General features: G+C 32.4%; 1 protein-coding gene across 1 annotated transcript in view; it reads right to left on the bottom strand.

The window, feature by feature from the left end:
• DGKB (diacylglycerol kinase beta) overlaps nt 1-25,998 on the bottom strand; it is a 680,640-nt gene that overhangs the window by 402,080 nt on the left and 252,562 nt on the right. The window contains exons 16-17 of the mRNA XM_081286832.1: nt 18,745-18,818; nt 11,162-11,236 (exon numbers count right to left, since the gene is read on the bottom strand). Of these exons, the coding sequence (XP_081142958.1) occupies nt 11,162-11,236; nt 18,745-18,818 (149 nt within the window). The remainder of the gene's footprint in view (nt 1-11,161; nt 11,237-18,744; nt 18,819-25,998) is intronic.

Here is a 25,998-nt window from a genome sequence, read left to right as displayed (position 1 = left end):
AAAGAATAGGAATAAGTTAATACATGTTATTTTCCCATACTGTATCTAGAGTTATACAAATGGAGTGAATGCTATATAAGCCTCCCTCTCTGGAAGTACTTACTGAATATTTATATAGTGTATGTATATATATATATATGCAATTTACAATGTTCTTCACAAGGTACATGGCTAACATATAAGTAAAACTGACTATTTTGAAGTAAATGAGCCTAAAGTGAAAAATACAATAAAAAGTTACTAAATAGGGCTGGGGTTGTGGCTTCGTGGTAGAGCGCTCGCCTAGCATGCTTGAGGCACTGAGTTCAATCCTCAGCACCACATAAATGCAAAATAAGGATATTGTGTCCACTTAAAAACGAAATAATAATAAAATAAATATTTAAAAAGTTACTAAATAAACCAGAAATTTCATATTCTTCTGATCTTTCAAAGTTAACTTAGAAATGTTCATTCTTCATGTTTCTAATTTGAAAACAGAGATATACAGTTTGTGATCCAAAGTTCACAGTTTAAACTAAACCCTTAAAATGTAGCATTAAATATGATTAGATTGCTCAGTTCTAATTCATTTTCTCATGCTAATATTTTTATTATTAATAATTAGGGTGAGTTTTTGTTCTGCATACATGAGATAATTCCACTGTTTCAACCAAATATGCTATAAGGAAGTATTTTGAAAGAGAAAAAAAAAACCTATGCTTTTATAGAGAGAGAAAAATTATTTTGTCTAAGATCAATTACAAAAGAATCTTTAAATACCTAAAAAAGAGATTTAATAGAAAATTCATATACTTTATTTGGAAATACATCTTTATAAATAACAAAACACCTACATTTATTTAATTATTTGATATACATTCATTAACTACAAATGTGTATCTGGAGTTGAACTAGATTTCACAAATTCAAAAGCAAGTTAGCATTCTTGCCTTCAAGTATCTTGCTGTATTGAGAGGACAGACAAAAACCCATGCAATTTAGGTCACAGTGCGATGTTCTCTGAGGATGGATAAATGCAGATTAGATAGAGTTGGTTTAGTAAAAACGTATACATTCAGGTTGACTCTTGAAGCATGGGTAAGAGTTAATTTGCTAATGAACTTTAGGGCAGGTGTGAGAAAAGACTGAGTGAAGAGTTGTAAGAAAGAAGGTAAGTCTAGAAACTAGAGTGACTAGATGAAAAAATCTGGAAACTCTGAAATAATGTCAGAGAGGTTGGAAAAGTTGTTTCTTATGAATGTTCTTTCCATTCACCAAATGAGGAGTAAAGGCCATGGGTGGATTTGCAAGAGAGAGAAGGAGAAAGAACAAGCTTATTATTAGACATGACAATTTGAGATATCTACGGGACATGTGTATTTAAGAATAGAAATATGGAATATAAGTTAAAATAACTTCCTTTCCATGATCTCTGATAATCACTCTTGTAGGGCTAGATGGAGTAGTGGTTTTCAGAGACATTTACAAGGTGTTTTTTAATTTTATTGACTCAATATCATAGTCATCTCACCGCTCCCCTCCCCAAGGATTCTTAGTGACTCTAAAGTCAAAAAGAGAATAACTGAATAACTGTGTGTGTGGGGGGGGGAGGCAATTGTAGGCATGTATGTATGCATATGATGTGACAATTAAGGTTTTTATTGTAACTAATAGAATGTTAAAATCTTCTTTTGATACAGTTATGTGCTTGGCACTATCATTTTAAACATGTTTTTTTCATGTATATATCTTACTGTAGTAAGAACCATGTTTTTGTAGAAATGAGATGTTCTGTCAAAAATCTACATTCAAATAACTGCATCTTTAGTGCTGAACCTTTTAAATTAGTTTATGTTAGCATATCACTAATTTCTAAAGTTGCATGCAAATAAATGCTTCCAAATGTTATTAGTGTCCATGAATTGAATTAGCTCAAATCACTATGCAAACAGGTTTTCTATTTAAAGCATTCTGAGCATTCTGATATAAATATGATATAACTTGCTCTTTTTAAATTCTGCTAATGGTGTCAAAATACTAATGGCAATCACTTCACTTATAGCAAACATAAGAAAATTTGGAAGTGAAAATGAATATTAATTTAATTTAAAATAGTCATTTGATCTGAATGAAAAATCATGCTTCAAAGAGTGATATGAAAAGGGACTTTCTGTAATCTAAATGATTGCACTTGGGCAGAGAATTTACTATTAATTTTATTTTATTTATTTATTTTTTAAAAGAGAGAGAGAGAGAGAATTTTTTAAATATTATTATTTTTTTTATTTTTTTTTTTTTTAGTTTTCGGCGGACATAACATCTTTGTTGTATGTGGTGCTGAGGATGGAACCAGGGCCACACGCATGCCAGGCAAGAGTGCTACCGCTTGAGCCACATCCCAGCCCTTGACTATTAATTTTAAAGCACATGCTGATACTTTCTCAGTTTGTTATTAGTTTTCACATGGCCATTTATATCACTAGGATTACAGTTGAGGGTGATAATGTCAACAAATATTTCACACGCATTATAAATTCATCATACTTTTAAGAAACAGAAATTTAAAACTTACTCTTTCAATTACAAGACATTTTCAATTCTGAGTTAATTTTGTTGAAAAGCTTTGTGGCAAAATAAAAAGCATTGCAAGTCACAAATATTTATGGATGTAAACCATATGTTTAATGAATAAAAACATTGAAGAAAAGAATATGAGCTATATACTATGTGTTATTGACAGGACTGCTCATCCTCTCACATGTACTTCATATATGTAAGGATTCAACTTGATATAACCCATAGTTACCATGAGTTGTACCACCATGACAAGTAACCCTGACAGGTTCCCCCACATAGTTTTCCAGCATACTGTAAATTAACAAAACCACTAGAGTGGTAAGTGAAGCTTTACAATGATACCCTGGCACCATTAGTGTCAGGAATGTGCCTGAAGTCAATGATACTGGCTTGTGATTAACCAGGTCTATTCCAAACAAGATGCAGTCACTTTTGTCCTGTCTATTATTTCCTCCTTCTTCTGGCCCATGTAATGGGGATCCACCTGGTCTTGCTGCCACATAGGACCTTGCTCTGTCAGTATGTGCCTAACAAATTGTACTCTGTGCAATCTTGAATCTTTTTTCATCTTTAGTTACATAGGATCACGTAGCCAGTTCTCATACCCTGAGATTAGTTGTTCTGAAAAAATGCACATGTAGTATATGATTTCATACAATCTCTGTTGACATTGTTGCCTGGTATACTTGTACTCTTTGCACATCCCTGGGAGATGTCAGGAATAGACCACAGCATATCAGCTGGAATAATGATTATGCCAACTCTTAAAAGGAAGTTGTAATTTCTTGCTGAGAGTAGAAAGAATCAGGAAAAGATTATTTTGTGGTCACTATTATATATATAAGTGATGACTCTGGTCATTGTACATGTGTCTTATATATTGCTATAGAATAACTGCTGCATAATCATTTTTTTAAAAAATTATGAGATAATTATAAGCTTTCTTATTTTTACTATGAAAGTCATGATTATTAAATTGCTTGTATATGGTGACAAACTTGCATCAGGGAACTTGATGGACAAGGATAGATGATAATACATTGAAAATACTGAAATAAATAGTTATTTATTATGCTTGATTTTTGTAGAAAAAAATTAGAAACAGTTTAAAGAAACAAAAAAAGTAGTGATTTTCAACAGCTCAATGATCTAGTTTTTGCATGTGAGCTAACAGTTTATCATTTTAAGCAAATTTGGGAATAATTTACTCCTTAGGATAGATACTAATTTTGCAACATTAAATAATTAATTTATAATATTAAGGTAGCCCCAGTCCATTATTCTAACATGATTTTCATCTTTTCAGACACTTCTCCATAGGGAAATGTCTTTATGATTGTTGCCATCTACAAAACAATAATGATTTCTGACATTTTCTTATATTTTATAATAAATATTTTCCTTATTATTTATTTTTTTATTGCTTAAATGATAATTTATTTTTTTCTTCTTCATGGTTAACATGTTTCATGGTTAAATAACATTTAATCATATAAATATATATAATTTTTAAAAAGTATTTTTGAATGTTCTGGCAATTTCAATAAGCAATGATCTCTAAACAAGTGAAACAAACAATATCTATCTATCTACCTACCTATTTATCTAGATAGATAGGTAGGTAGATAGATAGATCTGGTAACAGCCATTAAGTCAATGTTTTTTGTGTTCTCTATGATATGAGTGATAACTGTTCAGATTTTTAAAAATCTTTGAAGTCATAATGCATTTGTTGACATGTATATAAAGTGATTAAAGAGCTATAATACCTCAAATGGGAAAATTTCTTGTTCAAGGCAAGAAATCATGTAATCTTTAATTGTATGAAACTGTTATGGGTTTTGCTGCTTTTACTAATTTACAGATCTTAATTTGAAAGAATAAGTCATCTTTCAAACTCAGTCATTCCAGCGACCAAGGCAGAGTTATGCTGATGTATTTAACTGTGAGAGGGCTTGGATCCTCATATTTTACAATTAAGAGATAAGTTAAAAGCTTTTTACATTAGTAAAGAATTAGATTTTTGTATTTTTTGGATACTTCCAGTAGAATTGGATTGAATTTTGATGAATATTTTCTTAGTCTTTTGAGGACTTTGCTTATATCTCTGACACAATTTCATAACAAGACAAGTATATAAAAGGTCATAATTTTCTAATTAAAGAGGGATTCTATTTAAATATAAATGTGGTAGATATCATGTTATATAAAATGATATTTTAAATTAAGAAAGTACAAAATAAATAGACTCTTTTATATGTTGTCTAATTTGCACATTTATTTTAATAGGATTATATATTTTGAAGTTTCACTATAGAAATATGTCTGATATTTGGAATACATAAGACTGTAGGTTGATAAGTTTAGTTTTTAAAATTATATGTGTACTATATTCAGTTAACAGATGAAATAAAAGATTTTTATATAGCACTTTTCTCAAAAATAATCAATGTATAATTATGTTCAATAATGGGGAAAATTACATATTTTAAAAGAATTATCTTGTATTTTATTTGAATTCAATAAACAGTTGTTATTTTTTACTTACAAGTTTTAAAGATAATGTGAGAATAAGCCATCTGTACTTTCAAGAATCTTAGAGTCAAAGGGAACAAGTAATGTCACAAGTACACAATAACTGATATTAACATTTTTTAAGTCACATTAACATGTGGAGTTAGTTTATTATAACTAGAGATGTACATATTTATTTAATGGTATTAAGGAAAAAGATCTGATTCTATGAAGACCAGAGGAGCAATTTAAAATTTACATTTAATCAACTGCTATGGCATTACAATTACCCTGGGAGTGATTCAAGGACAGGGAGAACTCCATTTGATCTGGGAACAGTATTTCATACAATATAGATTGCCATCCACATTTTCTGGACTATACTATGTCATAGTTTAGGAAATACACCAATTCAATAGCACTGGCTGATAATATGACTCACACTATCAAAGGCTTGGAAAGGAGAAGAATGGAAAATCAGTGACAAAAGAAAATTATGTAAATGAATTTTTCAGAATTTCTCAGACCTCAAATACTACAAAGCAATGCCAGGCAGTAGTATTTCTTCGCTGAGCATTCAAAAGGCTCACATTCATGTTGGCAGAGGTGAAGGTTATGGAAGGAATGAACAATATTTATTTGCTTTGGACAACAAAGTAGCTACTGACTTTGGAATAATCAGCTATCATCAAAGAAACAAGTTCGTGAGTTACAATATACTACATCAAGGGAACTAGGATCTAATGGATCCTTTCCACAATGGAACTGCAGCAATTTGAGCTAACTACATTAGACTCTTGTATCAACTGGATTTTTTTTTTTTAACCATTTTGCCTTTGTCAGTGATCATAGCAACTGAATTACGAATGTCTTAAGTAATCATGTCTTGCCTTCTCCTTAAAGAATTACTTTCTCAAAACAAAAACAGAGAAAAGACAGCGGTTTTATAGCCCTGGGAGTAAAAGTCCTTTAAATAAGTTTATTGGTTAAAGCAGTTGGCCAATTAGAATACTGAAATAGTCTATTTAAGATTCCAGCCACTGAATCAGTGGAAGACTCTAAATAATATACTAGCCAGTGGATCTAGAATGTACACTGATCTACGAGGTGTCATTTCACTAATATCAGAATACACAGTTCTGGGGTCAAAAGGCAAATCTTGAATAATAAAAACTTAAATTTTATTTAAGTAATGATCAATTTTAGATATAAATGAAGCTGGGCCACAGGGTTCCCAGATATTTGGTCAAACATTTTTGTGCTTGATTCAGTGAGGACATTTTTAGGTGAGATTAACATTTAAATTGGTGTACTGAATAAAGAAAATTTCCTTCCACAATGTGGATGGCCTTATCCAATCCATTAAAGGTCAGATAGAAAAAAAAATGTTTGCCCTCCTTTGAGTAAAAAAGAATTCTGCTGGAGAATATTTGACTGGATTATATACTCTGTAGATTTTGGATTCACCAGCTTCTATAATCTCATGACCCTATTCTTTTAATGTCTACATCCCCACACCCCCTTAGATATATGTAATTTACAGATATAGATATAACTATATAGATATATCCTAGTGGTTGTGTTTCTCTGGAGGACACTGTCTAATATGTCCACTTTTGAACATTTTTTTTTCTGATCCTCTTGGTTTTCAGCTCATAGGAGAATTTAAAAAACTAAACAGAGACAAGCTGGCATAAAAGATAATAAAGTTTTTACTGAATTAAATGCTAAAAATTGACATTTTCATGTTCTTTTTCCCACTAGACAAACATGGATAAAGGAGATAAGATGTAACTGACTCTCACAACCCAGGGATAACTGGTTTGTTGTTGCACAGTGGGTATGGGGAATACTACTATGGTCTCTCATCTCACCATTGGTTTAGTCTCTACGCCCTAGGTTACAAAGAGTAATAAGCAACAACAGATCTTAGTGGTGTAACATTACAGAGGTTTTGAATATCATTCATTCTTCACACATTGGAGTGATCAGGCTCTCTCTATTCCTGTCTTCACTTCATGATACACACTAATTATAGAGTCAGTATGTAGAGTGTGGCTGGTCATTATGGCAAATGAAAAGAAATTGTGGAAAATATACTTCTGCCTATAGTTTAATGCAAGAGATAGTTATATGTCGACTTTTAACACCTGGGATGAAAGGAAGTGTCATAAAATCAAGTGTCTTAGAGGAAACCTAGAGATATATGATAGACAGCACTAATATTGTCATGTGCCAACATGCCTATCAAAAATGTACATGAGAAAATATTTTTTCCCCTCCACAAACAATTCTACCAAAGTACTATCAGATAAATATACTTAGTTCACTCTGCTGGGTATAAATTACTGGCCAGCTAAGATAAAGTAGGAGAAAAATGCTAGGTTCCACCAATAGCTTTTAACCAGTTGTGAAACCAGGACTATTGACTGTATAAGGTTTCATTCTTTTAATTATTAAAAATATCACTTAAATTCATATTTATAGTTAAAATTGGAATTTTTGGAACACTGAGGGAATTTATAAAGAGAATATATCCATTACAAAGAGTTTTCCAGAGAAATGTAACTTAAACTTAGATATAGTAACTGTGACATTGGGTTGTCTAGAGGACATGACTATTTTCAGATATGTTCAGGAATATCCATATGGTTAGTGGTTATCTTTTCCATTTTGCATGTTCATAGTGAAAGTTATGTTGTTCCACCCAAATGTTAAGACTGTGGTGGATACCTACTGTTTATTCCTACCAAGAATTCACCTTTCTTCCTCAATGACTCCAGCATCATCATTGGTTTTGAGGAAACAATCTGTTTGGATAGTTTCAACTGGACTATCAGACAAGATGCCCAACTCCACACTAGCCAAGGATGTGGCATGATAAATACATAAGCTTCTCCATGATATGTGAACCTTGAGCACAGAAATGAAAACACTAAAAACAATTGACTGGAATCCATTTCTCTGAACACTAGCTACCATGGGACTTTTCTTTTTATTGATGTTCATTTCCTCAAACTGTCCTGCTTCCTATTTTCCTAAACTAATAATTTCCCAATTATTAGTTTCCCTAATAATTCAATGAGCAACCTCATAATTTTTAGTATATGTTATTTGGATAATAAACTAGAGCATATTTCTTTGCTTAGAAATGGTCTGGGGATGTGGCTCAAGTGGTAGCGCGCTCGCCTGGCATGCGTGCGGCCCGGGTTCGATCCTCAGCACCACATATCAACAAAGATGTTGTGTCCGCTGAGAACTAAAAAAAATAAATATTAAAAAAATTCTCTCTCTCTCTCTCTCCCTCCTCTCTCACTCTCTCTTTAAAAAAAAAAAAAAAAAAAAAGAAAAGAAAAATAAACATAATTGATACCATATTCAACTTTACAATTGATTAGAAACATGCAAATAAAAGCATAAAGTACATATTTTCACTTCTCAAATTAGATATAGAGATTAACATAGATAGCCAATTTAAGGGAGGTTGGGGAAATAGGAATTATATACTATTGTTGGGATTATAATAAATAAATATAATAAATATTATTTTTTTAAAAGAGAGAGTGAGAGAGGAGAGAGAGAGAGAGAATTTTTAATATTTATTTTTTAGTTCTCAGCGGACACAACATCTTTGTTGGTATGTGGTGCTGAGGATCGAACCCGGGCCGCACGCATGCCAGGCGAGCGCGCTACCGCTTGAGCCACATCCCCAGCCCAATAAATATTATTTTTATTACTAAAAGAAAATTTTTGGATAATAATTTGGCAGAACCAGATAAAACTTAAAGTTGAAAAACTTCAATCAAGCAATTTTACCTATAGTGACTTATTCTGTGAAACTATTTGAGCAAGCTTTCAAAAGTACATAATAAATCAATATCAATAATAATAAATACTCAAAAAATTGATAGAGTTAAAGCATAGTTGTCAATAAGTAGAAAACAAACGCAATCTAAACACTCATCAATGATGGATAGCTAACAAACTTACAGAATACCATGCAGGCCTTAGAAATAATGAAACTGTCTATAACTACCGAAAAGGACAAGGACAAATAATTACATGCTTTTGACTAGAAGGAGCAAGTTGCAAAACGATATAGTCTATACTCCAAGTTATGTCGAAACATCTATTTGTCTATCAAATATACATTTGAATATATTAGATAGAAAGATAAGAGATATTAAATAGAAATATATTCAAGACAGACATTTGTTTATATATGTATATTTGATTGTTTGGGAAGATATACCCAATTATACTGGTAATTTCTAAGGAGTGGTAATTCTTGAAGTGAGACCAGTATCTGCTTGTTTTCTGCATAATATTCATTGCAATGTGCAGGCTTCTTACAATCACACGCATACATATAGTATATACTTTCATTTTTTCACATATTAAATTAATACTATGTAGTATATACTTCCATGTTTTCATATAATAAAATTAAAATAGAGTAGAGGATAATGAATGGCCTTAAACTGAAAGAGAGAAAGAAAACATGTAAAGCATATTTAAGTGTAGAGGCAAAAATAAATAAGTAAATGAAATGAAATGAAATGAGAAAATGGGGCTAAAAATCAATGCTATTGTAGTATATTTACAAAGCTATGTTATTATTATTAATTAATATGAATACAAACATTATTGAAATTTGTAACATTTATTGACATACCATGTGGAAAGCACATGATTATGTACTTCGTAGGCATTGCCCATTTAACTTCACAACTACTCTATGAGGTAGGTACTAGCCCTCATTTTACAGATTAGACAATGAAGGCCCAAATAGGTTAAATTTACAAAGCTAGTAATTGGTAGAGCAAACAGACACTCTACTTAACCGTGAAATGCAAAAAAAATTCTAGATTTACTTGGTTTTGTGGAGCTACAGAGTTCTTGGCATGACTAAACTTTGGAATTCATTATTCTTGAAAGTCCGGAAAACATTAAAGGTCATGAAAAAGAACTACCCTAATTGAGCTTATGAGTTAATTTCAAGTCTTTACTTTGGCTTGACTTTTTCTACCCTGATTCATTCTGCATATGGTTCACCTAGCCTATACTCTGATCATCATTCCTCTAGATTCTGGAACTCAATAAAGGCAGTATTTGAACTAAATTGTTGTGATTCTGGTAAGCCTGCCTTCTACAGAAAGGAGATTCCTCAGATCATGTCTTAGTATTTGCAAACCTACGTTAGAAAGCAGGCAGCAAGGCATAGAAGAAATAAATATAATTGTGGGAGCCTATGCTAACCAACTGTATTTTATTAACATTTATTTAACATAAGAAACAATGCTATATATTGTACTCAGCAATTTTAAGAGTACAATTTCAATATTTGGTACATAGTTGCCAAATATGAGTTAATTTAAATCATACTTTTTTTTTTTTTAAATGGAGCATGCAAAAGCTGATTAAACTCTTCTCTACTTATGTGGTCTAAAGTTTACTCTCATGTTGATAGAAAGAAACGAGGTTAGTGGAAGAAGATAAAATTAATTATTTAACTAGGCCAAAATAATGATGATTTGTTTTGGTACATATTTGTGATATGAAAATCAGATAGTTTATATTGAAAAAATAACTTTATTTCACTTTATCTTATCCATTAACAATAAAATATGTTACAAAGAGTGATATTCATTAGATTTTGCAAGCAATAAATTAAGATATTATATTATGATTTGAATTCTTTGTTAACTAGTTTTATCCACATTCTGGAGCAGATCTATATTTTATATTTAACAAGTGAAAGAAAGGAGAATTATAATTCAAACACATGGCTTAGTAGTTTTTTAAACACAAACACTTGTCTAGTATGCTGTGTATACTGTTATTGTTATTAGTATTATTACTATTGTTTCACAATGTTTAGAAGGGAGGAAATTTTTACTTATAATGGAATGTCAGCTATTTCAATTAACATTATCTGTATAGTTTCTCTTATGCAGTTCACATTAATTTTGTATATACTGATCCATCTGTGTTATTCCAGTAACATTGTTTATGGATATGATAGTCTGCTTAATAAATTAATTACTATTAAGCAAGTTAATGGTAATGATATTATCCTTGGACTTACCCTGGCATTGGTCCATTCCCAGAAAGACTGTAAACCTGTCGAGGATTTAGTAGATACTGAAATTTTCTGTAAATTCTGTAAAGATAAAATATAGGAAGAAGAGAAGAAATTTAATTATAATTAGGGGGTAATATCTCAATGTTATAAATATGTAATTGCAATTAAAATATTTGATATGTGTTGCATTAATAGTATCAGAAATATAATATCTCAATAGGAAATAGAGGAAATAGTAGTTCTCAAAAAAAGAAAAAGAAAAAGAAATTGTTAGCCATTATAAAGGCAATACATCTTAGAAGTCAGAAATAATGATGCATTCCAAATATGCATAGGCATTTAGAATATTCTCCAACTCACTTTTGAATATCATTTAGTTAAATAATTGGGTTTCAAATAAATATTTGGAAAAGTATTTCAGTAAATTACTTAAATATAGTCTCTCAATAAATGGAAATATCTTCTTTTCTCCATAGAATTTGAGATTGAGTTGTTGGGCCAAATTAATAGAGATCAAAATTATCTACCCCACACAAACAATGGGGTTGTATACCTTATATGTATTTATGTAAGCAAAGAATGTAGCCTCAGATGGCATAATTATTATATAAACAATTATCTTGACCTGTTAACTCACAAAACTACTGTCTTAAGAGATATGTATTAAATAATTCATTTTTCTGAAAGAAAATAATTTTAATATAACAAATCAAACAAAAGTGTTTCTAAATTCTTATATCCCATATGGTTTAAATTTTTACACAAAATATTTAAAGTAAAGGGTGATATTTTGATTTGGGAGATTATTTTTATATACACATAAAAATAGTACTCTATATTCTATAAATGCATTTATATGATACTTACTGATAGAAATTCTGTAAACACACTATGTAATACCTACATATATTTCCCCATCTTCAAATCTTCAATAACCCCACATTCTAGTTTCTGATTAGTATCTGAAGAAAGATCTTGGAGTTATTCTCAATAGATCCTTTACCCTGGCACCAGAACTCCACCAGAGGACCATCTTGTGCCTTCTAACTGAGAAACGCCTCTCAAGCTGGGGTACTACTATTCACTGGTTTAGTTCAGGTCTTTAATTTCTCTCATGGGCTTTATTACATTTTTTAATTAATTTTTTTATTTATATATGACAGCAGACTACATTACAATTCTTATTACACAAATAGAGCACAATTTTTCATATCTCTGGTTGTATACAAAGTATATTCACACCAATTTATATTTTCATACATGTACTTTGGATAATAATGACCACCACATTCCATCATAATTTCTAACCCCATGTCCCTTCCCTTCCCCTCCAACTCCTCTGTCCTATATAGAGTTTGTCTATCCCTCCCATGCTCCCTCTCCCTATCCCACTATGAATCAACTACTTATATCAGAGAAAAAATTCAGCATTTGTTTTTTGTGGATTGGCTAACTTCATTTAGCATTATCTTCTCTAACTTCATCCATTTACCTGCAAATGCCATGATTTTATTCTCTTTTATTGCTGAGTAATATTCCATTGTGTATATATGCAACATTTTTTTATCCATTCATTTACTGAAGGGCATCTAGGTTGGTTCCACAGTTTAGCTATTGTGAATTGTGCTGCTATAAACATTCATATGGATGTGTCCCTGTTGTATGCTTTTTTAAAGTCCTTGTACACTCATACACTGCTGGTGGGACTGCAAATTGGTGCAGCCAATATGGAAAACAGTATGGAGATTTCTTGGAAAATTGGAAATGGAACCACCATTTGACCCAGCTATCCCTCTCCTTAGTCTATGCCCAAAGGAGTCTTATTAAGGAAGTTGGGGCCTAATCTGAGATGATGGAGATTAGGGCCTACTTTTTCTTCTGTTAGACACAGGGTCTCTGGTTTTATTCCTATGTCCTTGATCCATTCTGAGTTGAGTTTTTGTGCATAGGGGTTTAATTTCATTTTGTTGCATATGGATTTCCAGTTTTCCCAGCACCATTTGTTGAAGAGGCTATCTTTTCTCCAGTGCATGTTTTTGGCACCTTTGTCTAATATAAAATAATTGTAATTTTGTGGGTTAGTCTCTGTGTCCTCTATTCTGTACCGCTGGTCTCCCAATCTGTTTTGGTGCCCATATCATGCTGTTTTTGTTACTACTGCTCTGTAGTATAGTTTCAGGTCTGGTATAGTGATGTCACCTGCTTCACTGTTCTTGCTGAGGATTGCTTTAGCTATTCTGAGTTTCTTATTTTTCCAGATGAATTTTATGACTGCTTTTTCTATTTCTATAAGAAATTTCATTGGAATTTTGATTGGAATTGCATTAAATCTGTATAGTGCTTTTGGTAGTATGGTCATTTTGATAATATTAATTCTGCCTACCCAGGAGCAAGGTAGTTCTTTCCATCCTCTAAGGTCTTCTTTGATTTCTTTCTTTAGGGTTCTATAATTTTCATTACATAGATCTTCAGATCTATTAAATTTTTCACATTCCAGTTCCTTCCCCTACTACTGTTTAGGTATAGACATATTGTTTCCAGGATGAAATTCCAATATCTTCCCAATATGGACAAGTTAATCTCTTATCTTTCCCTTAAACTTAAACCTTGGTAAATCATTCCTAGTTGACATCAAGATTTTTCATGAATTTGTCTTTCTCTGTCCTACATGTGGGAAACACCTATTTAAATAACAAACAATATAAAAGCTACTTTTTCTTCAAAGACTCTCAGTTTTTAGATATTTCCCCATTGGATCCTCCATAGCACCTTTATTTCGAACATTCTAGTTTAACATTTATCATATACGATTCAATATATCTGCTTACAGGTTTGACAGCATGCATGACTGTTACAAATCTTTTATCCCCAAATCCTAGTATTGTTTAAATTTTCCCAGTGGTTGCTGTCTGAATGGATAATATGTGAACACTTTCACACCTGTTGCATGATATAGGGAACTGTTTGTGCATATATAATTCTGTGACTTTTGCAACTTATATGACATATCAAAGTCAAAATAGCTGAAAATATTTTAAAGGAAAAAACTATGTAATCCCATTGTGAAAGGTATCTTGTATGCATACAAAAAGTTATACTTACATTCATAATAAATCTCTTTTAAAACATATTTACATTTCATTTGATTTTGAATGGTTCCAGTGAATGGATGAAGAGAAAACAAGTTGCTATGCATACAGACTATGTATTCAAATTTGCCACCCTCTCCCCATAAAGTTTTGTTTCCTTATCATTTTATCCCTATATAATTGGTTTATAATTTATAAAAAATATGTACTGAGATAAGGGAAAGACAGTTATTAAGCTCAGGGTCATCATACATGATTAATGTAATTTTAATTAGAAGGAAATGTAGTTTCTTTTGGAAATATATTTTTAATTCTTTTCTACTGATTTCATTTGACTTTACTCTTTAACATAGATTTCAATCTTATCTGATTCTTTGTGAGAGATATTTGTATTCAAGGTAACCACAGTATATTTTTGCTTTAATTTCCTATGCTTTTGGGGTCTTGTCCAAAAATATTCTTGCTCATTGCAGTGTTGTGAGTCATTTCCTGCTAGGAGCCACAACTAAATAAAATGATGCATGGCACTTTTGGTTGTAAGGTGATGCCAGCTAGCCATTGAGATGATATGATTATGTTAAGATTTACATTCATATTGAAATTGGACTCCTGCTGTTCACCTTGGCTTGCTGGGACTCATGTTACGGGACTCCTGGAGAGTTCCCATTGGTTGGGGAAGGATAGTAGGAGGGAATTCCAGGGGAGGTCCGGGGCCCCAGTTCCGGTAGACGTCACCGCGTAGGGGAACCGGCTTGCTTGCCGGGCGCGTATGGAGTATTGGCGGCATTTTCAAAAATAAAGTTTTGTTCCTGCTTGAGTGGCTCGTGATTCTGTGCCCAGCTAGACTGCGGCAATTTCCCTTATCTTTTTTTTCTAGTAGGTTCATAGATTCAGATTTTATAAGGTTTTAATACATTTTGAGTTAATTTTTATAAAGGATGAGAGTGACCTAGTTTTAATCTTTTGCTTGTGGATATTCTCTTACTACAATATATTGAAAAGACTGTCTCCAACACATGTTGTTAATACCTCTGTCAAAACTCAGCTGTGGAAGCACGAGTAAAATTCTGGACTCTTTTCTGTTCCATCTGTCTATGTGTCTATGTCTATGACAAAACCATGTTTTGATTACTACTGCTTTATAGTAGATTCTGAAGTTAGTGTCATGCCTCCTCTTTTTTCTTTTTGGACAATGTGTCTTTAGTTACTTAGGTTTTCTGTGTGATTTTATACAAATTCTAGGATTCTCTTTCCTAGTCCTATGTAATTGGTATTTGATAGGGATTGCCTTAAAACTAGAGATTACTTTGGGAATCATGGGCATTCTACAAAGGTTGATTCTTCTAATCTATGAACACGAACATCATATTTTTTTGTGTCCCATTTAGTTATTTTAATCAGTGTTTCATAAATTTCATTGTAGATATCTTTCATCTCCTTGCTTTGGTTTATTATGATGTATTTTAATTTTTTGGTAACCTTTATAAATGGTATTATTTTCTTGATTTCAATTTTAAATACTTTGCTATGGAATATAACAACACTGCTGGCTTTTGTATACTGATTTTTATATCCTATACTTTGCTGATTTCAAATTAATTTGAATTAATTCTATTATATTTTTTCTGATGGAGGGTTTTGGTGGAATGTTTTGGGCTTTCTATATGGAAGATCATGTCATATGCAAACAGTAAAAATTGGATTTCCTTTTTCCTATGTGGATGCCTTTTATTTCTGTCTCTTGCTTGATTATTCTACTTCAGACTATGTTGAATAAAGTGGTGAAAGTAGATATCCTTATTTTATTACAGATCATGGAAAGAAAGCTTATAATCTTTCCCCATTCAGTATGATGTCAGCTGTGGGCTTGTTATATTTGGCATTTATTATATTGAGCTAATTTTATTTCTGTGCTCACTTTGTTCAATGTTTGATCATGAATAGATGACTTTTCTGCATCTATTGAGGTAATCACATGGACAAAAGAGATTATATCAAACAAAAAAACTTTTGAACAGCCTAGGAAACAGCCAACATAGTGAGTCTGCAAACTATACATATGGCTAGGGGTTGATATCTGCATGTATAAGGAATTCCAAAACATTAACAGCATAAAAAACTGATTGAAAATAAGCAATAGACATAAATAGAGATTTCGCAAAAGAAGATCATCAGGTATATGATAGGTATATGAAAAAAATGCCCCAAATCACAAATCATCAGAGAAATGAAAAACAAAATCACAATTAGATATCACCTCATTCCAGTAAGAATGACATTATTAAAAATACTACAGATATTAAGTACTGACTAGGATGTAGAGAATATGGATCCCTTGCACTGTTGATGGGAATGTAAATTAGCAGCCATTGTGGGAGATAGTGGAGGGTTCCTTAAAATATTAAAAATAGAACTATCATATGATACAACAATCCCTCTTCAGCATATTGATTTCATTTGCTTTGGGTGCATACTTCAGGTGCCTCTTCAGCATATTGATTTCACTTGCTTTGGGTACAATCAATATGCTGAAGAGGCACCTGAACACCTCTGCTATTGTGGTAGTTTACCTCAGCCAAGAAGTAGAAACAACCAAAGTATCCCTCAGCTGATGAATGCAGTAAGTAAATGTAGTATAAATTGACAGTGGAACATTATTCTACCATAAAAATATTGCAAATATTGTTTTTGCAACAAAATGTATGGAACTAGTGATAATTATGCTTGGACACAGAAAAACAAGGGAAATAACCTCATTCATATGGAATTTTTAAAAAAGTTGGCCTCAAAGAGATTGATAGTGGAATGGTGGTTACTAGAGACTGGTGTGACTAGGGGGAGGAAGGGTCTGAAGAGAGATTGATCAGTGGGTACTTAGGGTTAGAGAGGAAGAAGCAGCTCTGGTATGCTATTTCCCAGATGATGGCTATGGATAATAACATACATTTTAAAAAGCTAGAAGAATAGAGTGTAAGTTTTTGAATGAGAAAAAAAAAGGATAAATGATTGAGGAGATAGATATGTTGAATCTGATTTAAATACTATACAATATATACATATAATCCAAACATCACTTGGTACTTAATTCATATGTGCAATTGTTATGTCGTTATGTGTTAAAGAATAAATTTAATTTAAATAAAAAATACTCAAAGTATAGACAGCTAACAAACTGCAAATGGCACAATAGAAAATAATTTTATTATTCAATTACAATTTTATACCTGTTTGAGCAAGGCAACCATTCTCTTAAGTAAAATTTTGTGAAATTTTAACTATTAAGCTATTATTTATTTAAAATAATTCATATCTTGGGCTGGGGATGTGACTCAAGCAGTAGCGCGCTTGCCTGGCATGCGTGTGGCCAGGGTTCAATCCTCAGCACCACATACAAAGATGTTGTATCCGCCGAAAACTAAAAAATAAATATTAAAAAATTCTCTCTCTCTCTCTCTCTTAAAAAAATATAATAATTCATATCATGCTTAGCAGGGTACAAACATAAATATGTTAATGGAAATTTTAAAAACACATTTTATGCAGAAGTAATATTTGGTTTTGATTGAAAAATGAAGAATTCTTTTCATTTCATTGAAATACATTCAAAATTTAAATAGTAGGAAAGGATATTACTTTGCAAATTCTATCATTTATGAAAACATTTCCAATTGTTACTAGTTAAACCACAAAAGACATTTGTTTTCCCATTATAGTGCTTGTGTAAGTGCTTTGTCTGTTTGCTTTTATTAGGTTGAGGTTAAGAAAGATATCTAGACATCATGAAGGTAGGCATAGCTTCAGTTTTGTTTGTCACTGTCCTCTTCAATAGGACATTAGACTTATTCTTTAAGAGAATGATTTTCATATTTCTATTAAATATTATTATTTAATCACTAATCCACTATAAAATGAAATTTTATGTCATCAGCTAGTATATGAAGATATCTGATAATGCAGTGTATTATTATTCAGATTAAATATATTGTACTTTTCCAGAAAATATGGCTTCATTTTCTCCAAAATGTGCATGCAAAATAATTGTAACAATATATTTTGCCTAGAAGCTGGATATAAATTCTGCTCCTAAGTACTTGGTTATGATTTATCTCCAATCACCTGATTAAGAAGTTAGAGACTCAGTTTTTATTCAACAGTAGTTATGAAACCAGGTTGTAAGCAAAGCTCTTTGTTAAGGGTTAAGATGGTAGGTGGGTTGTGAAGAATGTAGATACCTGAGCTATACTAATAAAATGCTTACAAAAAAGCCATTACATTAAGTTTTAAACTATAAAAATTATTAGCAGTACATTATATGTAGATACTGGAAATATATATATATATATATATATATATATATATATATATATATATATATATATATAACATTAAAATTACTAAATAGTGAGGAATAATGTTCTAAACATGTGCACATCACAATTTTAGCTGATCTTTTTATATTTATGATATAGAAAATAAACATGTTATTTAAAAGCATACCGTTCTCCTTGCTTCCCACCACTTTTGGGGTTCACAAAGACTAAAAGCGGATGAGTTCCAGGAACAGGAGTGATCTAGAAAAAAAGGTTGGTATATGGAGAAGTTATTAGGCATCTGATATATGAAGAAGACTCCTTGCTATTTCTACATCATGAAATTTCAGTGTACAAATTCATGAATGTGACACTTTTATTCTATAAAGTGTATCAAAAGGAAAACCTTCTCTGCACAGAGAGGTGGGCTTGACAATGTAGAGGGCAGAGGGGAAGGCCCTTAAGAAAAGAAAATAGCTGTTAGATGAAAACTATAAAGTTGCAATTTGTGAGTCAGTAAGCAAATGAGCCAGAATAAAGAAGAATTTCAGGTAAAGATCATAAGCAAACAGAAAGATCAAGTGATACAGAAGGCTTCTTTTAAAGAGGCCCCCTTGTTCAGAGCTCTGTGGCCTTTGTGGAATCTACCTTTCAGACCACACAGGAACTCGAAACTCAGCAAATGTCTTCAGATGCATTTGGGCTGAGAAGTCTGTTCTGAGCAATCTTTCCTCAATGCTTTCTTTCCCAGCGTGGTGAGCAGAGTGCCAGTGAATCAAGTCTATTTGCTAAGATTCCTTTGGCAAAGGGTCTCTTTCACTTATCAAGGACTGTCCATGTCCCTACTACATCCTATGTGCTGCCTTCATCACTATTCACTTCTCTGTGGAACAAGAAAGATCAAGTGCCCATCCTAATGGAGATTATATCCACGGGGAGAATTATACACTAAACAAACAAATACATACTATTAGTAAAATGTGCCATGAAGGAAAAGGAGGTAAAGTGTCAGGACTTCATTTATGTGGGTAGACTTGTTTAAAATAGCATGTACAGAATACTTATTTTTTTAACCTGAATTCAATGTTAAGAGAGAGATGTAGCTGATAGAATAGACACTCTACATATTAAGTTGAAAAGTTTTAGAATAATCTGCTTTTGTGAAAGTATATTCAGAGTATTCTTTGTGCAGTGATATGTCTCTCCTAGAAAGTATGCTTAAATATTTAATGAAACAATTGAAAACAATAATGTCACCATATCATGCCCTTCTTTCCTATTCAATAAGTCAGAATATTCTACTAACATATTTTCTTCCAACTCTTAAGTACAATGGCATTTTTCTAATGAGTATAGACAATTGGAAAATGTTAAACTCCTCACATTAGCTAAATGAGAAAGTTGAGTAAGATCTTCTTAATTCATCTACTCTTATCCAGCTAGTTTTCATTACTATCTATCATAGTGTCTGACTGTTTTACTTTCCTTAGTAAAGAGCACCAGGGTTCTTCTTTCCTAATTTGCCTCTAAATCAACTGGAAAAGGTGAGCTGGAGTAACTTCTGTAGCAACTTCCCAGTTCACCCTGAACTAAAAGTTCTCAATTAATGAATGCATATCCAGTACCTACATATTAAAGACCTCGGGCTGCTGATATGTGCTTCTCTTGCCCATTCAAAACTGAACTGAAAAAAAAAAAACACACCTATGTCTAATCATTAGTGTTCAATTTCCATTTTTTCTCTTATGCAAAAGTTAAACCTACCAAACAAATATTTTACTTGATTTTTTATCTTAATTTGAAGTGTTACTCCTTACTTTTGAAAACAGGTGAGAATTTCAGGGTAAATAAGGGATTTTGAGCAGAGTATTAAATCTGAACACACATATTGTTTTCTCTTTTCATTCCCAAACTCAACATTAAGCTTACCACTATATGAGTTTACATATAAATATAAATTTAAACTGGTTCCAAATTTGGAATTCTTTTAAAAATATATTTTAAAATGTAGGTCAAATATATTTATTTTGTGAAATATTTAAGGCATCAACAAAAAGATCAAATAAAGGTCAGTAATACTTGTGTTATAAATTCCATAATATTATGAATAATTAGTTAGATATTTTAGTAGTCAGTAGAGTACCTCAAAATAAAATATAAAATCTAGTCTGGGTGCAGTGATACATGCCTGTAATACCAGTAACTTGGGAGCTAAGCCAGGAGGATCATAAATTCTAGGTCAGCCTCAGCAACTTAGTAAGACCTTGTCTCAAAAAATAAAAAGTAAATATATATATACATATATATATATATATGTATGTATGTGTGTGTATATATGTATATATAATCACACACACACACATAAGAATGAATGGGGATATAGCTCAGTAGTAAAGCACCACTGGGTTTAATCCACAGTCCTATAAATAAATACATACATACATACATATTCAGGCATTATTTTTAGGAGTTGTATTCCCCAGAGAAACAGATAAAATGGACTAGAAAAATAGGAGAGAATTTAAAGAATTTAGGAGAATGGCGATATTTCATAAGTGACAAAAGTCAAATATCCAATATGAAAATATTAAAATAAATTTGCAGTTTTCATCACATCTACTCTTACTTCAAAAATGAGACAAATGTTAAAAATATAATGTGGTGTTTATTTGTAAGTTATCAAGTACTCTGGATTTGTGCCCCTGAAGCCAGAATTAGATAGGCAGTCAGTATGGATAGGTAAATCAAATCAGGTCAATGAAGGAGGCCTATTTTTAGTGAGTCTGGGAAGTTGGAGACTGTCCCCTGAGGGATTGAAATGTTAATTCCTTCAGAGCCCTTCCTCCACCCTTTTCAACAACCTGGCCCAGCTCAAACCTGTTGCCAAGATAAGCTGTCTCTGAGCTACAAGGTTGTTCATGTGTCCTTGGCTACTCCATCCAGCCCTTCCCCCTTCAGCCCACCAGTTTCCCACCTTTGGGCCTTTCCACCAAGCATTCTTGGGCCTAGTCACCTATGCAGGAAGGAGAAAGACAAGGGGGAAAAGGCAGGAGAACAAAGGAAGCCAGGGACAAATAAAAAGGGCAGAACACCCTGCTTCTTGGGATACCATGGTACTAGCTATGGCCCCCTTCTCCCTTCCGAGAAGTCTATGTCACACCTTTTTAAATAAGCCCTGCTTTATATGATATATGCTTGCCTTGCCTCATTGTGCTTCTCTAATGTTCAAACTTCAAAACTTCAACATGTGGGGTAGCACAACTCATCACCAATACCAGCGGTATCACCCCATTTGATGATATTAACAGGTACTTGACATAATGTAATCCCCATTTAAGGGGTTATATGTGATTGAACAACTATATCACCGAGTCTCTGGTGTTGAGGAACATATTATGGTGTTAGACTAGAAATGTTAGAGTTCCAGGCAAACCTGTCATGTTTTTCTATGCTCACTCAAAAAGCTTTAAAATTGTGTTAACCTTTGCAACTATAAAAAGAAGGCCCATCTAACTGAGTAAATTTGGATGCCAAGCAAAGACAGAACTCTTAGATTTGAGAGCCAAAGACCTGCAGTACTGCATAGTCATTTTCAAGTCTGACAAGTTAAAAATAAACAACTACTGAGTTCAGTGACAGTCTGAAATAAGCAGCAGTATCTTAGTGGTAGAATCTGCTTTTGGCACTTCAGTACCATATTCCCCTTTGCCCTGGGTAAAAGAACCTGGTGCATATGGTAATTTAGAAAGATTCCATCCTCCCATCCTATCTATATTTTGGAAGTTGCTGCTGCTTACAGAATTTACATACACACACATACACACACACATATATACACACAGACACTTTTTAAGAGCTTTAAGAAATTGTACCTTCTGGTGTCTTGTAAGGTAAAAGGACACACAAATACATAGAAAGAAGAAAAATGTGTTTATGTTTTGTCTGGTGAGATCTCTTGGAAGTTACTATGACTAAATTATGTCCCTCCTGAGATTCATATGTTGAAGCTCTAAGCCCCAATGTAATGACACTTGGAGATGGGGTTTTCTAGAGATAATTAGGGTTAGGTAAGGACATGAGGGTAAGATCCTTATAGTGACATTAGTGCCTATTGAAAAGACAAGATTCTCTCTAGTCCTCCATGTCTCCCTCTGTTTCTCCTTTGGAACACCCAGTGAGATAGTGGCTGCCTACAAGCCAAGTGGTCTCGAAATTAATCTACCTTGTCTGTACCATGGTCTTGGATACCCTAATCTCAACACTGTGAGAAAGTTCCTAATCTTTTTCTTCCTGATGCCAACATGAAATTTGGAAATTACAGTAGCCATCTTTGCTCATTAGTTGACTTTGAAGATGCCATCAATGGAGGACATGAAAGAGAACAGTAGGATTGGCATTCCCAATGAGACTGTGTAGTTGTCTTAGTGCCAGAGAGCCTACTTCTGGACTTTATTTACATGACAGAAAAATTGATGGCTAAGTTTTTCAATACATTGTTGTTTTGTGTGTTCCCTGTTTTTGTTGTTTCTCTGCTAAATCCTGCATAACACAAATGTAAATGATGTTAACAAAAGCAAGTTCTATAAGGACTCAAAATGGATACAAATCATATCAGGCATAGAGAAATACTTTATTCTTCATCAAACTTATTAATATATCTAGTCTGGGGGTGGGGGAGAACAATTGTTCCTTGATATCAAAACACAGAGTGGACTCTGTATTTTTTCTTATATTATGCTATTCTTATTTTTAATATGTTCTTACTCATTTTCAGTCAATTCGTTTATGTCTGAAAGAGTCTGAGACTAAGAAAAACATGTAGTCATTATTAGATGTGATATTTCAGTTACTTAATCTAATCTATTTGATTTCAGATTCTGGTTTCCAGAGAGGCCAATTAGGTAGAAGTAACTTCATCTTCTGTACAGAATTTAGTCTAGGGGAGCTAATTTATACTATAACGTGAATCATATCTACCAAATAAAGGTATATAAACAGTCCTCTCAGTTTCTAAAACTCAGTATAATTGATTTCAGTGAATAAAGATTTATGTAAATATCTTTCAATAACATTTTTTAAATTCACAGTGATAGTTTTATTTTTATTTTTTGAAACAATCTATTGTTAGTTTTTTTTTTTTTATTGCTGTGAACAAAATACCTGACAAGAGCAAACTATAGAAGAAAAATTTAATGGTGTATTCATAGTTTCAAATGTCTCAGTTCACAGTTGGCTGACTGCATTTCTCTGGGGCCTGAAATGGGGCAGAACATCATGGTGGAAGAGTTTATTAAAAAAAAAAAAAAAAGGTGCCCAATTCATGGCAGCCAGGAAGGAGAGAGAGAAGAGAGCGAAAGAAAACAAATACACTTGCAAGGAGCCAGGCACAATACATAGTCTTTAAAGGTATTCCTCCAGTTATCTACTTCCTCCAAACATATCCCACCTGCCTAAAATTACCACCCATTATTAATCCACTAAATGGATTAATCCATTCATAAGGTAGAAACTCATCATTGTCTAATGATCTCATCTCTGAACGTTGGTACATTTTAGATTATGCTTTTAAAGCACAAGTTTTTCTGGAAACATTCTTAGATCCAAACTATAACAAATCTCGAATCTAGAGAAAAGTTACAAAGAGTGTATAAAGAGTCTTTCCCCTGAACCATCTGTTAGTAACTTCACAAAATAGTTCTCCATTACTTCCACTTAACTTCAGCATTGTATACCCTCAAGAAGCATTCTGTTCAATACATACAACTATCCATCACAGGAAGTTATTATGATTCAAGACTAGTTTCTTTTATTTAACACATTATTGAAACAATTGATAAAACTTCAGTGGGATCTGAGGATAAGATAGAAGAAATTTATCAATGTTATAATCAAGTTTACTATTTCTCTCTTGGACTCTCATCTATTATTTAAAAGAATGAATTCTGAATTTTTGCTTTTATATAAAATTTTTGAAATGAGATGTAAATGTTAGTATTTTGCAAACTAATTTATTGACATACTAAAATATTATACTCAGTCATAGATTTTGATGGAATGGAAATCAAAGGAAAAAGCACAAATATATCAAGACTCTGTCACCATAAAAACTATTCACTGTTGGAAGTATATACTTAAACAGCATTGGAGAGAATCTTAAAATGATACAGTAAATAAACAGGTAAAAGCTAAGATTCTATATCTAAAGACAAAAAAAAAAAAAAAACCTGAGCCTGTTCCCAATGTTTCATTAACCCATCTCTGTGCTTAAATACCTCTACAGAACTCTTTCTCTTTATGAAACAGTTTTTAAGAATGTTGAGACACACTGATGGAGAATAACAAAGAAGATATTGATGAACAGACAAAATATTCAGGGTAGCTTTGGTACTTTAAATCTTGAAAATAGTTATTAATTAGGTAAGTGTGAAGAAAATTCCAGAAGGACACTGTTCAAGTTGTATTTTCCTTTATGTTAAATAGAGTTAATCATGTAAAACATATTTGTTCATTCAAAGGGGCTGTTTAGTATAATACCTTTAAAGAATATGAAACTTTGGAGTCAGACTGATTGTGGGTTCCAGTTCTACTCCTCCTCTTGACATATATCAATACATAGTATATTATATTAGTGTATATATATCATCCATATATATTTATCTTCCTTTTTGGTGCCTTTAAGTATCATCAATATGTCTTTACTCATAAATTTATATTTGTCCTTTAACCTGAATCATAAATTCACTTGATGGTCTTCCTAATTGACATTTCCATTTGGATGTGTGACAGCATCAGAAATTTCTCCCCAAACCATACTCTCCCAAACTCTTCATTCATCTCATTCAGTGGCAATTCCACCATTTCAGTTGCATGGACCCACTATGGTGATGTCTCTGACTCCTCATTTTCTCATAGACTCTACACTTAATCCATCAGCATATCCTTTTAGTTTGATCCTCAAATCATTTCTCCATATCTGTTGTTCTACACTGACAAGCTTCCAGCCTATTATCACCCCATCCTATAATTCAGTAATTTACAGAGCATTCAGTGCAGCAATAAGGGAATCTTTACAAAACCAATAATTTAAATCATGTCATTCTCTGCTTCATCCTCCCCTTCAAAATTTCCTCATCTCATATCAAAAGACAAAGTTTTTATGAAAGTTTTCCCAGGACTTATAGCATCTAGCTGCTGTTTCTTCTCTTAAGCACTCTCTACTGCTTGCTATCCTACTCAGTCTACTCCAAACATCTATTTCTTTTTGATCTTACAATTGTGGGCATACACTTACTGTTTTAGTCAGCTGTGTGCCAATGCAAACAAAAGACTTAACAGGAACAAGTTAGGGAGAGAAAGTTTATTTGGCACTCATAGTTTCAGAGGTCTCAGTGCATAGATAGCCAACTCCATTGTCCTGGACCCAAGTTAAGGCAGAACATGT

This window comes from Spermophilus citellus (assembly GCF_964194105.1).
Source record: "Spermophilus citellus genome assembly, chromosome: 3".
In the NCBI taxonomy this organism is placed as follows: Eukaryota; Metazoa; Chordata; class Mammalia; order Rodentia; family Sciuridae; genus Spermophilus; species Spermophilus citellus.
The sequence above is the reverse complement of the archived record's forward strand: the minus strand, read 5'-3'. Positions and strand labels throughout refer to the sequence as shown.